The 18,907-nt window shown below is 38.9% G+C and overlaps 1 protein-coding gene across 1 annotated transcript in view; it reads left to right on the plus strand.

Annotated features, from left to right (window-relative positions):
- LOC126199167 (S-phase kinase-associated protein 2-like) overlaps nucleotides 1–18,907 on the plus strand; it is a 194,836-nt gene that overhangs the window by 96,970 nt on the left and 78,959 nt on the right. Inside the window, exons 5-6 of the mRNA XM_049935927.1 lie at nucleotides 2,963–2,998; nucleotides 11,291–11,474. Coding sequence (XP_049791884.1) covers nucleotides 2,963–2,998; nucleotides 11,291–11,474 — 220 coding nt within the window. The remainder of the gene's footprint in view (nucleotides 1–2,962; nucleotides 2,999–11,290; nucleotides 11,475–18,907) is intronic.

The raw sequence follows: 18,907 nt of genomic DNA on the forward strand, positions 1-18,907 counted from the left end.
ACTCCAAATCCCATGCCACTTTCCTTGACGTTGACCTCCACCTGTCCAATGGCCAGCTACTGCCCAGAAATGAGATCCATCCTTCATGAAATCCTCCCCACTCCACCAAGACTGTCTTTCCGCCGTCCACCTAACCTTCGTAACCTGTTAGTTCATCCCTATGAAATCCCCAAACCACCTTCCCTACCATCTGGCTCCTATCCTTGTAACCGCCCCCGGTGTAAAACCTGTCCCATGCACCCTTCCACCACCACCTACTCCAGTCCTGTAACCTGGAAGGTGTACACGATCAAAGGCAGAGCCACATGTGAAAGCATCCACGTGATTTACCAACTGACCTGCCTACACTGTGATGCATTCTATGTGGGAATGACCAGCAACAAACTGTCCATTCGCATGAATGGACACAGGCAGACAGTGTTTGTTGGTAATGAGGATCACCCTGTGGCTAAACATGCCTTGGTGCACGGCCAGCACATCTTGGCACAGTGTTACACCGTCCGGGTTATCTGGATACTTCCCACCAACACCAACCTATCCGAACTCCGGAGATGGGAACTTGCTCTTCAATATATCCTCTCTTCCCGTTACCCACCAGGCCTCAATCTCCGCTAATTTCAAGTTGCCGCCACTCATACCTCACCTGTCATTCAACATCATCTTTGCCTCTTCACTTCCGCCTCGACTGACATCTCTGCCCAAACTCTTTGTCTTTAAATATGTCTGCTTGTGTCTGTGTATGTGCGGATGGATGTGTGTGTGCGTGCGAGTGTATACCCGTCCTTGTTTCCCCCTAAGGTAAGTCTTTCCGCTCCCGGGATTGGAATGACTCCTTACACTCTCCCTAAAACCCACATCCTTTCGTCTTTCCCTCTCCTTCCCTCTTTCTTGATGAGGCAACAGTTTGTTGCGAAAGCTTGAATTTTGTGTGTGTGTTTGTGTTTGTTTGTGTGTCTATCGACCTGCCAGCGCTTTCGTTCGGTAAGTCACATCATCTTTGTTTTTAGATATATTTTTCCCACGTGGAATGTTTCCCTCTATTATATTGATGTCATTTTTGGTCAGAATTCAACAATTTTGGAACAAACTTTGCTGCTATATGTTTCTTTCCCAAAATATCTGAAAAAATTGTTTGGCATGAGCCAAAGGATATGCACGTATCATTAGCAACCTCTCTGATGATGATTTGACAATTTTCCAAAACCTTTTCTTTACTTCTTCCACATTGTCATCAGTAATTGATATGTTAGGGTGTCCAAGGCAATCTTCATGTTCAACATCTTCTCAACTGTCTTTGAAATGTTTATACCACTCGTAAACTCTTTTTTACCCATAACAGATTGCCAGAAGCCACAGTCAACATTTCAAATGCAGTGCTGCACTTTATTCCATTTTTCAAGAAAAAATTGATGCAAATTCTTTAATACATCTTTTCAAAAGTAAGAGTTTGCTGAGCACTCAAAAACATGTATAGCCGTTTTAACTGTCAACAATAAAGTAAATATTTGAAACAGCTGAAAATGCAATTGTACATCAGGAACCTGTATACCAACAGGTTAAAAAAAATTATAAATCAGATTGTAAAGCTCACAAAAACTTCCAATACTTTTTGATCACACCTTGTATATATGTTTGTAAATGTTAATCAGTTTCATCATCATTTGGGTTTAAAGCTGTGTTTGCAGGCTAAATTATAGCTGTTCAACTCAGACAACCAATCTTTTTGTTGTGCAAACATGTTTTGGCACATTTATGCCATTATTGGTTGGTTGATTTTATTCAGATATGTAGACGCAAAAATGCTTTGCATAATGATTATTGGAACAATAATTTGACTTAAAAATGTGTTGTACCTATTGTGATTATTAACTTATTTTCTACACCAGTAGGATATGCAGGACCTTCCTAACATTGCTTTACAGTATACCATCTGCAACAAAATGTTGTTTTTTGTGAAATTGGGTAATGAGTTAGCATATAACTATTTTTGGACGTAATTCTAATATGCAGAAATATTTTTCAAGTAAAATAGTGTGGTTTTTCTCATGGATCCTGTCTTCATCTACGAGCTCAGCTGTCGCAGAAATACTCAGAGACATGGTACATGTTTTGAATGAACAAAATTTAAAAGTTAAAGCACTGAATTTTGCAAAACACAGTTTTTACATTCCTATTGTTAGTCTTGTCACTGTTGATATTCAGATGTTTTATGCTTGTTCTGTCACCTCATTTGAATTTGAACTATCTCTCTCTCTCTCTCTCTCTCTCTCTCCTGTATTGTGTGTGAACTATTTTTTAAGTGATAGCTCACATAGCATATTTGCTCACTACTTCCAGCCCACAACCCCCACATGGCTAAAATTGACAATACAGACTAAAAATATCAAAATCTGGCTTCAGCTTATATCTAAAACTTGCTGTAGAATAAAACTACCACATACAGGAGGCGACAGCAGAAGGAGAGCAATTGTAAATGACAACACTACAATATTCAATGACATACTGCTTGGCACAGTAGAGGAATTATACTAATAGGGCAACAAAAACAGATAAAATAGGTGCACACTCACAGCTTTATGACATACTTTTATACAATAAAATTTCATTTAGAGTTGAATTGATTTGCTAAATCACCGATCAGCCTCATTGTGAAGACTGTCTTACAGAACCTAACTGTCTAGAAAGTAAGGTAATGATCACAGTGGACACATACAATGTTTTGGGTCAGACTTTTGCTCCAGTAATTATTATGTAAAACATATTTTTTTTACAGCCCTGAATGAAAGTATCCATTGATAATGGCACAAAATTGTGAAAACATGTTCGACAGTAAAAATATTAGTTTTATATGTAATAGGCAGACCTGAATGCCCATAAGTTAAACATTTTCAACAATAAACTGAAATACCAATACCTTTTTTGATATCAGTTTATTAATGAAGTATTTAATTTTATGTTTCAGGAGGTACTGCAGTGTGGAAACATCACTCACATCTTGGTAATTACAAAAACTTTCATTATATGTGGTCTGTTGCATTATCAACAGTCCTGTTTAAGCATCATCTTCTTCTTCAGCTTGTACAGCTCTCCAACACTGCCAGGGACAGCTTGGAATATAAACCTTTCCATTTTCTCCTGTCTCCCCACCAGCTCAGTGGCACTGCTCTGGTTATGTTATGTGATACTACAAATGAAGTATATTGCATTAATATGCGCAGAAGTAGTAAAAAATGTTCTTAAATAAAAACATACTTTAATATTAAAGGAGTCAATATGGCACAACATTTAAATGACAGTGGCGTTCTCTCCTGGTCTTTTAATAGAAGGAAATATGGTTAATATGGAATCAAATAATTATAATTTGCATCCTTTTGAAGCACACTGTACCTATTTGAGCATTTGACCATCCTTTTATATTATACACATTCATGATGTGAGTTTCACAGTTTCCATAAAGCACTCTTAAGTTGAGCATTCATAATGAGCCTCTTAGTGCAGCATGCTACATTGTAACATGTATTCTGTCCAGTGAAAATACTGGTAAAAATATTTGAAAAAGCCATGAATTAAATTTTAGTTAAAGTTCACTTATTCTTTCCACCAAGTTTTTCTCCCCAGAGATGCAAACATGGCCGATTAGCAAGTCTTTATGGACTTCTGAAAAAAAAGGCAAAATTAGTGGTGAGTTAAGCCATAAATAGATGTGAGTGAGGCTTGCTTGGGTAAGTCATCTGCAAGAAAACTACATTCAGAATCAGAAATTTGACTTCAGTTCCCAATTAAGTTTTTAGTTTCAGCATTACTCAGCTGTTTCTTTGCACATGTTGGCAAGTTTTAGCTACCATTTTGTGTATTGTTATCCAGTTAGGTTTTTGTACATGTATGAGATATTCTTCTTTGTATCTGATATGAGATGAGTGAATTTGGAAAAAAGAATGCTGAGTTCGACTGGAAAAACTAAATAGTGATAACTGATGCGTATTACTCATTTGAGTCGCAGACAGCACAACAAATATACTGCTATACATTCAAGCTTTCAGCCAAAAGGCTTTTTCTAAACTAGAAAACACACACACATTCTCACAAGCAAAACACACACATGGAAAGGAGGGAAGTAGAGGAGGGAAAAAAGACTACGGGGTGCACTGGTGGAATAGAAGGCTGTGTAGCACTGGAGTGGGGAAGGGGATAGGTTTGTGAAGGAGAGGAACTGGTAACAGCTGACACCAGGGAGATTGCGGGAATATAGGGATCTGTTGCAGGGAGAGTGCCCATCAGTGCAATTCAGAAAAGCTGGTGTTGATAGGAAGTATCCAGATGATACAAGTTGTGAAGCAGTCACTGAAGTGAATTACATTGTATTGGGCAGCAAGTTCAGCAGTTGGGTGGTATAGCTATCTTTTGGTCACAGTTTGTCAGTGGCCATTCATGCAGTCAAACAGCCTGTTGGTTGTCATGCTTACGTGCAAAGCAGTGCAGAGGTTGCAGCTTAGTTTGTAAATCACATGAGTGCTTTCACAGGTAGCCCTGCCTTTGAAGGATGTGTCATGCTTATGACCAGACTGGAGTAGATGGTGATGGGAGAATGTATGGAACAGGTCTTGCATCTAGGTCTGTCGGAGGGATATGAGCCATGAAACAAGGGGTTGGGAGCAGGCGTGGAATAGGGGTGGACAATGATATTGCTTACTTTTGGTGGATAGTGGAATACCACCATGGGGAGGTAGGAAGGATGGTGGGTAGGATATTCCTCATTTCAGGGCACAACAAGTAGTAATAAAAACCCTGACAGAGAACATCATTCTATTGCCTCAGTCCTGGGTAGTACTGAGTCATGAGGGGATTGATCCTTTGTGGTCGGACAGTGGGAATGTGAGAGGTGATAGGGGACTGGAGAAACAAGGGACAGGAGGTCTTTTTGTGTGCGAGATTGGGAGGATAATGTCAGTCTGAGAAGGCCTCAGTGAGACCATTGGTATATTTGGAGAGAAACTACTTGCCACTACAGATTCGACAGTTGAGTGTGGCTAGGCTGTGTGAAAGGACTTCTCAGTAATGAGTGGGTGGCTGCTGTCGAAGTGGAGGTGTTTCTGGTGGTTGGTTGGTTTGATATGGACAAGCCATCTTTGAGATGGAGGTCAACATCAAGAGAGGTGGCCTGTTGGTTGAGGAGGAACTTGTGAAATTTGTTGAGGAACATAGATAGGGTGTCCTCATCTTCATTCCAGATCACAGAGATGTCATCAGTGATATGAATCAGGGGAGGGGTATGAGATTCTCGGTGGTTAGAAAGGATTCCTTTAGATGGCTCATGAATAGGTTGGCATAGAATGGTGACATGTGGGTGCCAATTGCTGTACCACAGATTTGTTTGTAACCTTCAACAATGAAGTAATTATGAGTGGGGATTTAGTCAGTCACAGTGACAAAGAAGGGGGTTGTTGGTTTGTAGTCAGTGAGGCATTGGAGAAGGTAGTGCTCAATAGCAGCCAGGCCTCAGGAATTAGTGATGTTAATATAGAGTGGGGCAGTAGCAATAGTGATGAGCAGGATGCTGTATGATAAAGGAACAGGAAGGCGCCAGAAGACCAGAGATTATCTTAGTAGGGCGTGCTGGTTGGTTGGGTTTATGGATTTTAGGAAGCATGTAAAAGATAGGAGTGTGGGGAGTGGCAGGAGTGAGGGGAGAGGTTCTAGGATGGGCCTAAGGATTTGAGGAGGAACTGGAGATCCTGTTGGATTTTCTGGTAGAGTTTGTTGGTGGACAAATCTGACAGCTGGGAGAGTCCCTCTGCCAATTAATCGCTGCAGCTCAAAATCACCTGGTGGAACCTTTGTCGGCAGGTAGGATATAGGGTAGGGATCAATTTTTAGGTGGTGGACTGTGGTTCTTTCTGCAGATGTAAGGTTAGTTCGCATGTTGAGGGATTTGGGGAATGATGGTGAGGCTAGTTTTGAGGTTAAGAAGTTCTGGAATGTTAACAGAGGGTGATTTGGAGGCAGTGGGCATGTATCATGTTTTGAAGAAGGAGGCAGCATTCAACATTGGTTTCGGGTTGAGTCTGATTGATAGGGCTGGTGGCAAAAAAATATTTCCACAGTATGGATTGGGAGAAGGAGAGGAGGTCTTTAACAAATCCAGCATGATTGAATTTTGGAGTGGGGCAAAAGATGAAGCTTTTGAAAAGAACTGATGCTTATGTGGGACTAAGGATTTTGTGTTTAGACTCTGGATTCTGTGTGGTGTTGGGAGGAGCACCCACAGTCTTTTTTTCCCCTCCTCTACTTCTCTCCTTTTCTATTCCTCACCACCCAAATTTCTTCTCCCATATTATGTGCAGTTGTCGCTGTCCAGCTTTGGTGTCCAAAGTCTACAACTCGTGGTCTAGTGGCTAGTGTTGTCGCCTCCAGAAATCGTCTTCCTGGGTTCAGTTCCCAGATGGGTTGGGGATTTTCTCTGCCTGGGGACTGGGTATTTGTGTTGTCCTCATCATTTCATCATCATCATTCGTGAAAGTGGCTAGATTGGACTGTGTAAAGATTGGGACTTTGTGCGGACACTGGTGGCCGTGCAGTTGAGTGCCCCACCAACCAAACAACAACATCATCATCATCATCATCATCATCATCAGTGGCCAAAGGCAGAGTTCATGTGTGTGTGTGTGTGTGTGTGTGTGTGTGTGTGTGTGTGTGTGTGTGTGTGTTGCCTACTTTAAAAGAGTGCTTTTGACTGAAAGCTTACATGTTAAGCAATCTTTTTGTTGTGTCTGTCTGTGACCCAACTTCTCCTTTATAATGTTGTGTCTGTCTGTGACCCAACTTCTCCTTTATAATGTGAATAGCAATATCTCCTTTTAATAGTATAAACATTTGCTTTGCTGCATTCTCTATATTCTTAGAACATCTTCAGGTTTCCAGTTATAGTCTTCTCTGTTGAACCGCAAGGGCTGCTTCTTTTGCCTGGCCAGGCAAACAGGAAGTAATTTTGATTATGTTGAGCACCACAGCTGACAATAATTATGAATTTTGTAGCACAATATATTTGTAATAATACAGCTGAAACTGTTTTCATTAATCATTAAAATTAGTGTCTGCTGTGCTGCTCAGCATGATCAAGATTACGATTGGAATTTCTCTTCATTAGCTTCTCCATAATATCTTCTCTTGAGCACCATCTGAGATTTTTTTTTTTTTATTTTATTTTTTTATTTCAGGTTTTAGAAATCCCATAGTTATCTTTACATCCATTCCATCTGAGATATAATAGATTAGACTTGGTTTAATTTGGGAGCTGTAAAGAAAATACCATATATTCTTGTTTCTTTCTGCAGTGGCTAATCAGATTAATGGGACTTGGTTTATTTTGGGAGCTGTAAAGAAAATACCATGTATTCTTGTTTCTTTCTGCAGTGACTGATCATGTGAACCATTTGTTAAATTTCCTCTTCCGATACACTGGGCCTGCTCTTGAATTTAAAAATAAATTTACTATGTGTTATCACCACTTTCTTAGTAAAAAAAATTTACTACACCACTACAGGCATTAGTTACCTTGCTTGCTTCATTAATGGTACCACATTCCAGCAATTGAGGGCTATGAAGTCCCTGTTCAACTCTAATACTTCCTGAGCTATTACGTGAAAATTGCCTTCACTCGAATAATGTTCACTTCTCACTTAGAACTACGAACCCTAAATTCATCGATTATTAGTGGTTTACCTACCACTGATTATCATTGCATATTTGAAAGTGACTGATACAATTGAAATCAGTATGATTTTACTACAGTTACAAATTTCATTGAAACTGTACGAACATATTATGTTAACTGTTGGATTCTTATGTGTTCAGCGACTAACACAGTCTCCATTATTGTAGTGATTACTTTGTCTGAATCTACTTCAGAATGCTCTACCCAAACTCATAATATCCACCTGAGAAAAACATGCTATTTCTTGCAAATTAACCGCAATTCCATTGTTCTGTAATATTATTGTAATTTCAGCTTGAAAATCTTGATTCCTAGCAGCCAGGTTCCATCTTGTTTATTCTTAGGCTGGCACCACTTCTCTGTCGGTCCAAGCACTGTGTGTACTTTCTCCAACACCTTGCTGATCATATGCTCAACTTTATTGTGCCAATTTGCCCGCACATTAATATATTTAAACAATAAAATGTTCAACAATTATTAAGACACAAGAAACAAAGTTATAACAGTGTCCAGTTCATCATTATGTATTCAAGACAGTATGATTCATAAGCTGTGAGGTCAAAAAAAAAAAAAAAAAAAAGGATATAAAAATGTTGTACCGCTAGCAATAAATTTTATGAAGCTTTTCACAGCAAGGAAAGAACAGATGAGTAATTAATTACAAGAGGACATGATGGCTGACTGTAACTTACTTTCAGGAGGCACAGTTCCCAGTAGAAACACTTAATAAAATAGTCATTATTGTTTTCAGAACTTATACAGGATGGTCCATTGATTGTGACCAGGCCAAGTATCTCACGAAATAAGCATCAAACGAAAAAACTACAAAGCACAAAACTTGTCTAGCTTGAAGGGGGAAACCAGATGGTGCTATGGTTGGCCCGCTAGATGGTGCTGCCATAGGTCAAACAAATATCAGCTGCGTTTTTTTAAATAGGAACCCCCATTTTTTATACATATTCGTGTAGTACGTAAAGAAATATGAATGTTTTAGTTGGACCACTTTTTTCGTTTTGTGATAGATGGCGCTGTAATAGTCACAAACATATGGCTCACAATTTTAGATGAACAGTTGGTAACAGGTAAGTTTTTTAAATTAAAATACAGAATGTAGGTACATTTGAACATTTTATTTCGGTTGTTCCAATGTGATTCATGTACCTTTGTGAACTTATCATTTCTGAGAATGCATGCTGTTACAGCGTGACTACGTGTAAATACCACATAAATGCAAGAAATGCTCAAAATGATGCCCATCAACCTCAATGCATTTGGAAATACGTGTAATTACATTCCTCAGCTCTCAACAGTGAGTAGTTCGCCTTCCGTAATGTTCGCACATGCATTGACAATGCACTGATGCATGTTGTCAGGCATTGTCGGCGGATCACAGTAGCAGATATCCTTCAACTTTCCCCACAGAAAGAAATCTGGGGACATCAGATCCGGTGAATGTGCGGGCCATGGTATGGTGCTTTGACGACCAATCCACCTGTCATGAAATATGCTACTCAATACCACTTCAACCACACGTGAGCTATGTGCCAGACATCCATCATGTTGGAAGTACATCGCCATTCTGTCATGCGGTGAAACATCTTGTAGTGACATCGGTAGAACATTGCGTAGGAAATCAGCATACATTGCACCATTTAGATTGCCATCGATAAAATGGGTGCCAATTATTCTTCCTCCCATAATGCCACACCATACATTAACCCGCCAAGGTTGCTGATGTTCCACTTGTCGCAGCCATCGTGGATTTTCCGTTGCCCAGTAGTGCATATTATGCCAGTTTACGTTGCCGCTGTTGGTGAATGACACTTTCACTAAATAGAATGCATGCAAAAAATCTGTCATCATCCTGTAATTTCTCTTGTGCCTAGTGGCAGAGCTGTACACGACGTTCAAAGTCGTCACCGGTACGCGTGCAATCGATGTTAATGTAGCATTCTCAACACCAACGTTTTTGAGATTCCCAATTCTCGCGCAATTTGTCAGCTACTGATTTGCGGATTAGCCACGACAGCAGCTAAAACACCTACTTGGGCATCATCAGTTGTTGCATGTTGTGGTTGACGTTTCACATGTGGCTGAACACTTCCTGTTTGCTTAAATAATGTAACTATCCGGCGAACGGTCCGGACACTTGGATGATGTCGTCCAGGATAACCGAGCAACATACATAGCTCATGCCCGTTGGGTATTTTGATCGCAGTATCCATACATCAACAAGATATCGACCTTTTCTGCATTTGGTAAACAGTCCATTTTAACATGGGTAATGTATCACGAAGCAAATACCGTCCACACTGGTGGAATGTTACGTGATACCACGTACTTATATGTATGTGACTATTACAGCGCCATCTACCACAAAGCGAAAAAAATGGTCCAACTAAAACATTCATATTTCTTTACGTCCTACATGAATATGTAATAAAAAAATGGTGGTTCCAATTAAAAAAACACAGTTGATATCCATTTGACCTATGGCAGCGCCATCTGGTTTCCCCCTTCAAGCTAGACAAGTTTTGTTCATTAAAAGTGAGTGAAATGAAAAATTTTAAAAATAAATAATGAATTTCTACCACATGGAGGAAGGGAGGTTCCCATCAGTCTCTTTCAGTTAGCCTCTGTTTGCAACTCTCCGCCCTTTCTTCACAGTAGTATACTTTACTTATTTACTCAATTGCCACTTTATTTTATTTTTTCCCCTCTCTTGCTGTCTTCTGATGACACTTCCCCACTTTCTTTCCCCTGTTTCTTAATTGCATCATTCATTAGACCTTTTGTTTCTCCTCATCACTAATTTCCAATCAAGACTTTCACAGCCAGTATAACTTGTTGCTGTAAACAAAAAAGTAACAACAGAATGAGGAATTTTGGCTTCTCACACACAGAGACGACGTTTATGTTACCAGCGAAGTTCCGTTTCATTCTGTATTTTCTACCATATCAGGTTGTAGATTACACACAGTAAAGAGGAGGAAAGGGTGCTGTGAAAAAGATTACAGTAATCATGTGGGAAGAGAGTAAAGTAAACTAAGGCCTGTTGAAAGACATGAGATGAGGGTTGGAAAGTGTTCCCTTGTCAAGGGAATAAGCTGTACTTCTTTGGATTTTCTATATTTTCTCTAGCAATCCCATCTGGTTGGAGCCCTCAATGACAGTGTGTTGCGTGTATTGTTAACATATGTTGTAATGCAAAGAAAAAGTAACAACAGTCCTTGGTTAAAGTTACATAATCTGACTTGCCAATATTACATAGTAGTTAGCACAGCACATAGCAGTCACTAACAGTAGATTTTCCAATGATTTCAAAATTCAGTTGATAGATAGATAGATAGATAGATAGATAGATGCTTATTTTCTCACAAGTTTGGCTGTTGCCAAGGTAATGAACCATGACATTTTTACAGCACTTAATTACTTTATATCCCTGCTATTATTATGCAGTAATTTATTATAAAACCAAATTTGCCCATCTTTGGTGTTCTCTAACTTGTTATAAGTAAGAATGTGTGAACTTTATGGTGCGTGTTTTTATTTCATTTGTGCTTATAATCCATTATGCAGGTCAAAAGCTGACATCTTTCTGAGAACTCAGTCACCAAAGTACCTGAATAAAATTTTAAAAAGGATGCCTCATCTACGTGTATGTGCCTTGCCATTTGAAAGGCAAGCAATTGAAGCTCTGTCCACCTATTGTCAGAACATTACAAAGCTGGAGATTATTACCTGCTCTGAAGTTGACACCATAGTAAGTTAAAACAACTTTTTGAGATACATGTTTTTAGCATTTTTAGCATTTTTGAAGTGTAAACTTCAAAATGAAGGAAAGTCTTTTCTTCTCATCCCATCCGGTAAGTCTCCCCTGACCCAGGGTTGTGGGTGACTTCCCATAACTCTTCCCATTTCCTAACCCTTGTCAGTCCTTTTCCTTCATTCCTCTTCCTTCCACTTCAGCCCTTCTGCCAGAAGAAGTAGCCACTGGCTCTGAAAGCTTGCACCAGGGTGGCTACTCAACCTGGAAAAACCAGGAAATATCAGATGATAGTAAAGTTCTGTGAAAATCAGGAATGTTTCACATATTTCTGGAATTTTTGGTTTGTAGCTTTAATAAACGATGTGCTTTTGTAATGTCGTACATAACTCATATAAGATATGCTGAAATGTTTGAACTGTGCTATTAATGGTGAATGTTAGAAACAGAGTTTGCATTGCGCAGCTCATTAACACAGATGTAGGTATTTCACTGAGTGGCAGATGAAAAGCATGTAAGCCATGCAACCAGGTGACATCAAGTGATGTAAACTATTTGTTTCACAGTGTGGCTGGCATCTGTTAGTTTTTTGAACCAGGCGATGTCACAAGATGCACAATTTCCCCACCTGCCAAAACTTATGTTAGTGAGCTGTGCTTAATTATTTCCTGTTGCCATTTTCTTTTCAGTGTATATTGAATGGTAAGTTTTGAATTTCAATTAGTGTTTTTTCTGCTTCTCTCTCTCTCTCTCTCTCTCTCTCTCTCTCTCGTCTCTCTATATATATATATATATATATATATATATATATATATATATATATATATATATATATAAAAAGAAAGATGATGAGACTTACCAAACAAAAGCGCTGGCAGGTCGATAGACACACAAACAAACACAAATATACACACAAAATTCAAGCTTTCGCAACAAACTGTTGCCTCATCAGGAAAGAGGGGAAGGAGAGGGAAAGACGAAAGGATGTGGGTTTTAAGGGAGAGGATAAGGAGTCATTCCAATCCCGGGAGCGGAAAGACTTACCTTAGGGGGAAAAAAGGACAGGTATACACTCGCACACACACCCATATCCATCCACACATACAGACACAAGCAGACATATTTAAAGACAAAGAGTTTGGGCAGAGATGTCAGTCGAGGTGGAAGAGTAGAGGCAAAGAAGTTGTTGAAAGACAGGTGAGGTATGAGTGGCGGCAACTTGAAATTAGCGGAGATTGAGGCCTGGCGGATAACGAGAAGAGAGGATATACTGAAGGGCAAGTTCCCATCTCCGGAGTTCGGATAGGTTGGTGTTGGTGGGAAGTATCCAGATAACCCGGACGGTGTAACACTGTGCCAAGATGTGCTGGCTGTGCACCAAGGCATGTTTAGCCACAGGGTGATCCTCATTACCAACAAACACTGTCTGCCTGTGTCCATTCATGTGAATGGACAGTTTGTTGCTGGTCATTCCCACATAGAATGCATCACAGTGTAGGCAGGTCAGTTGGTAAATCACGTGGGTGCTTTCACACGTGGCTCTGCCTTTGATCGTGTACACCTTCCGGGTTACAGGACTGGAGTAGGTGGTGGTGGGAGGGTGCATGGGACAGGTTTTGCACCGGGGGCGGTTACAAGTATAGGAGCCAGAGGGTAGGGAAGGTGGTTTGGGGATTTCATAGGGATGAACTAACAGGTTACGAAGGTCTGTTAGTTCATCCCTATGAAATCCCCAAACCACCTTCCCTACCCTCTGGCTCCTATCCTTGTAACCGCCCCCGGTGCAAAACCTGTCCCATGCACCCTCCCACCACCACCTACTCCAGTCCTGTAACCCGGAAGGTGTACACGATCAAAGGCAGAGCCACGTGTGAAAGCACCCACGTCATTTACCAACTGACCTGCCTACACTGTGATGCATTCTATGTGGGAATGACCAGCAACAAACTGTCCATTCGCATGAATGGACACAGGCAGACAGTGTTTGTTGGTAATGAGGATCACCCTGTGGCTAAACATGCCTTGGTGCACAGCCAGCACATCTTGGCACAGTGTTACACCGTCCGGGTTATCTGGATACTTCCCACCAACACCAACCTATCCGAACTCCGGAGATGGGAACTTGCCCTTCAGTATATCCTCTCTTCTCGTTATCCGCCAGGCCTCAATCTCCGCTAATTTCAAGTTGCCGCCACTCATACCTCACCTGTCTTTCAACAACTTCTTTGCCTCTACTCTTCCACCTCGACTGACATCTCTGCCCATTTCTTTGTCTTTAAATATGTCTGCTTGTGTCTGTATGTGTGGATGGATATGGGTGTGTGTGCGAGTGTATACCTGTCCTTTTTTCCCCCTAAGGTAAGTCTTTCCGCTCCCGGGATTGGAATGACTCCTTATCCTCTCCCTTAAAACCCACATCCTTTCGTCTTTCCCTCTCCTTCCCCTCTTTCCTGATGAGGCAACAGTTTGTTGCGAAAGCTTGAATTTTGTGTGTATATTTGTGTTTGTTTGTGTGTCTATCGACCTGCCAGCGCTTTTGTTTGGTAAGTCTCATCATCTTTCTTTTTATATATATATATATATATATATATATATATATATATATATATTTTTTTTTTTTTTTTTTTTTTTTTTTTTTTTTTTTTTTTTTTTTTTTTTGGGCCTTCATGGCCGAGTTTGGATGGAGTTTAGTTTGGTTTTTAATATTTATTTATGCTTGTTTAGTTAAGGTTATAATATAACTTTTATTAATGCACAGTACATGAATTCAGTGTTTTTATTGTTTACATTCCTAAGATTAATCATGCCATTTTTGTAATTAATTACCTAAATAATAAGAACACATCTTTCACAGATGATTGCTGGTGGCAGGTGTGCTTTCAGCCCATCATGGTACTCGATGAAGAATGTTCAGTTTGGTTAGGTGAAATAAATTAAAAAAAAAAAAAAAAAGACACACTTTGTGCTTACTGTAAGCTGCTTACTGCAGCTTAAGTAATACAGGTACAGTTGTGTTAACGAGTCATATAAAAGGGAAGAAACATAAATTGGCAACTGAACTTTCAAAGAAATGTTCACCTGTTTCTTGTTTTGTCAAAAAAGAAGCAAGTTGTGCCAAAGAGTCTTTACATCTGGAAAGTTATGACCAAGTAACAAGTACAATGCAACATATTTTTCATCAAATGCCACTTCTGATTGTTCATGCAAGGGAAATTCTCTAAAAATGTTTTTGTTATAAAAGCAACCAACAAAAGCTGAAATCATATGGTGCCTGAATGCTGTGATTTAGCATATGTCTTTTTGCAACATAGCAGATACTGTTCCTCTTTTCACATTGATGTTTCCAGACAGTGAAATTGCACTACAACTGCAGTTGCAGCATATCAAAGTTACGTACACAATGGTACACAATGGTATTGCTCTATATTTTAGGGATATCATTCCAGAAACTGTAAAAGATTGTGACTGTGTTATTACATGCTATGATTGAAGTTTAAATAGAATTACTCAGAAGCAACAAATGGATTTGATAGATTTTGGAATACTGAGAAAAACGAGGTCTCTGTGAGAAGTTTAACGTCTGTTTTTGTGAGGATACACATCAACCAAAGACCTTTTAAGTCAGCTAAAAAGTGGTTTGGATGAAGAAGACATGAAGAAAGTTGTACAAATATCAATGGAAGGCCCGAACATCAACTTGGAGGTTGTTATATGGTGTAACAATTAATAGCAAATACTCGTCTTCATTTCTCAGTGGTCTCTGTTACTGCAGTGGCTGTAAAAGAATTTGCAAGTATCTGCCCCAGCAAAATTTGCTGCAGCTTCCTGAGCTAACTAATGATTTGGTAGAGCCAAGAGAAATTTCAAGAAATTCAGGTTGACATGATGTTCTCTTTTAGAATTACATATTTATTGTGTGTAAAAAAAAAACTGGCTCACAGAAACCATCTAAAAACTGAGACTCCGATGGCTGATTCACCACTCCTTATATATTATTTAACGATTATTGATTAAGTCATCCATTACTAGAAACAGGAAATTTATAAATTACTTTCGTAAACATGCTTATGTGCAGGCTGACATCATGAATTACATATTAGTTTGCTCCTCTCACGTTGCAACAAAAAAATTACACAGCTTTTGGCTTTTAGTATTGAAGTTCATAAAATGTGTTTGATAAAAATGCTTTTTGTAAATTTGCTTATATCATGAAGATTATTGGTTGGAGAAAGTTCCTAACATTTGCATGGAGTCATTCCATGAATCCGAAAACAAAGCTAATTTCACTTCTTCTGAAAGGAATTCTGGAATTACAAAATGAGAACTGTTTATGTTTTATGTTGAAGTATCAGTTAGTGACAGTCAGACCAGTGTAGTTGCTTGCTAAATCCAAAATGAAATTAATGACAGAATTTGAATCAGTATAATAAATTGAGTTCTAAAATGACAAGATAAATGAAATAAGACTGTTACAAAGTATATATAACCCTGTGAATGTCACAGTCTCACATATGAGGTCAAAATTTCATGTTTCACTTATCCTAACAATTTTATATTGGTGCGGTTCAAGGTATTGCGAGAGTTAACAAATGTGTTAAAACAATTCCAGGGTGCAGTGCTTTTAAACATTGGTAACTGTGGTTTACACTCCACTAAATAATGCTTTTAAAGCTAGCTTTTAAAAAAACTGATTGAAATATGGTAGAGTTTTTACAACCATTGTATTATTTATTGAAGAATGTGCCAGCAAGAAGAGCTGATTACATTAACTCTACAGGTTATTGTACATTCCCACTTAAGTTTTGCTCAGTGAGATGGTTGGAAAATGTAAATGTAGCAGAATCAGTTATTTTTATCTTGCCGAATTCATCAGTGTTTGTTATAGATGTTGTTCAGAATCACAAAGTGTCAGAGACCAGTCACGGTTTCAAAGCAAATTCAAGATAAATTTCTTGGGGCAAAATTGGCATCTTTTAAATCTGTTGCTCCTCACTTTGAGCCGTTTTTAAGAGAGTTCCAAATTAATATGTCATTAGCTCCATTCTGTACAGTGTGTTGACACATATTTGAAGGTTTTTATGGATTTCATCATGAAAGAAAGTTTTTGAACAGCTTATCTTCCTTTCCGAGTTGACCTGACAATGTAAAGTAATTTTATTCCTTCAAATAGTATTTATCTTGCTTTAGCAACAAAAAATGAGTTAAAGAAGGTTAAAGGCATCATTGATTTACGTAAGCTGCAGTTTGAAAATGACTATTCAATCTGGATTAAGTTACTGTTACAGAAGCTAATGGAGAAGTCACCATTAAAAATTTCCTTTGATACAAGCAATTTCATTTTTAGATCCATATTTGGAAGCATTCAAAACAGCATGAGCAACCATTCATGTACATTAATGCTTTCAGCTTCTGATTGAGAAAGAATGGCTTTCTGGGATGCAGGCTGATAATGCTGAGCACCAATTTAAGGAGTTTATTGCACTACCAAGAATAAAAGAAGAAAATGTCAGTGTACAAATGAAACAAAAGTAGACTGAATAACCACTGGATCAAACTTTTAAGCTTATTTGGGAAGAGGAATTTCCTGATTAAAAGTGTATTGTAAGATTTATTTCCACACTTTCTCATGGAAATGCATCAGTACTCTACAGCAGGTTTTTGATGCTGTTATATCTTCCAGAAGGATAGCAGAAGTTGAAATAACATAACAGTTGATACATGCCATGAAAAATGCTCATTCTTGTTATGTAGAGTCACTGGAAAAGGACAAAAAAGAAAAAAGGAGAACAAAAGGGAAAGGTAGAGTATTAGAAGAGAGAAAAAGTTGTAAGTATTAGCAGATAGTGAAAGGAAAGTGCCACTTATTGAAGAAAAAAGTGCAAGATCTTAAGAAGTAGTGTCACGTATATCTTTCTTCCTTATAGACAATATTTTGAAAAGCTACATCACTTACTAATGTGGGTGTTTTGGCATTGGTAGATACCTCGTACCTCAGAACTGTTTGTGCTGTAAATGTACTCATTTCACATACTCCATATACAATGATGCAACAATAAATCTTGAGCAAATTGGAAACCTCTAAAAGGGTATACTAATTTTTTTACAGCATTGTATTTACAAAAATTAACTGTTTTTGCTGATATATTTGACACAGAACAGATTGTTACGGCCCAGCACCTGGGAAGAACCATCTCAGAAATGGCAAAACTGATCGGCTGTTCACATGCTTCTGTTGTGAGCATCTATGGAAAGTGGTTGATAGGCAGTAATACCACTAGTGGGAGATAAAATGTTGGACATACACTCCTCAACAGGACTGCAGAGGTTGGAGACATGCCCACTGTGTTAAGCACAACAGGCTGTGATCCGTGGCAGATCTAATGACAGAGTACAATGCCGGTGAAACCCAAGTGTTTTGGAAATTGCTGCTGTGTGCACATTGTTCAACATGAGGCTCCACAGCAGAAACCCTTGCATTTCCCCATGTTGACCCAGTGACATCATCAGTTATGATAGCAGTGGGCATGGTATCATTGACATTGGGTCAATGGAAATGCATTGCCTGGTTGGATGGATCACATTTCTCATTACACTAGGTTGCTAATCATGTCCAAATATTTCATCATCCAGGCAAACGGCAGCTTGAAATGTGCTCAGCAGTGTGGATACAGCTCTGTGGAGGCTGTATTAAGCTACAGGCAACTTTCACTTTTGTTTCTATGGTACCTTTGGTGGTGATCAAAGGCACCATGACAGCTGTGGGCTCTGAACATTACTGTGGACTATCTGCATCCCTTCATCTTGATGTCTTCCTTGATGGTGATGGCATCTTTCAGCAGGAAAACTGCCTGTGTCTAGGCCAGATTATTGCTGCAGAGATTTGAGAGTGATAGTGAACCCTTTAATTTCTTGGCCAGCAAATCCATCAGATCTGAACCTGATGGAACAAATATGAGACACTATCAGATGCCAGCACTGTGCCCACAAACCACTGGCCCATAATATACAGAATTTGTGTTACCTGCACAGAGACATCCAGTGCCACATACCTCCAGAAACTTACCAAGGATGTGTTGAATCCGTGTCACACAGGTAAAACATCTTTGATTGATGAGTTGTGTACATTCAGATCTCTCATAAAAATAAGTGGGTAAATGTGTAATAACAATTAATGAAGGCAATATTATATCATAAATAAGTAAATTAGTACCTATTGTTAGTTATCTATTGAATGTTTCACTTTTATTTGCAAATTTTTTTGGAAAAAGAAAACATATCATAGGTGCGAATTTTGTCCTAGATTTTGTTTACATTATCATATACTGTAAGTTTATAAAATACTGTTTGCATTGTCTGTGTATTTGTTACATACTATCCATTTGACTCTCTAGTAAATGCCAAAGTGAAAAAGTTTGGAAATAAGTGAAAAG

This window comes from Schistocerca nitens, chromosome 8 (assembly GCF_023898315.1).
Source record: "Schistocerca nitens isolate TAMUIC-IGC-003100 chromosome 8, iqSchNite1.1, whole genome shotgun sequence".
Taxonomy (NCBI): Eukaryota; Metazoa; Arthropoda; class Insecta; order Orthoptera; family Acrididae; genus Schistocerca; species Schistocerca nitens.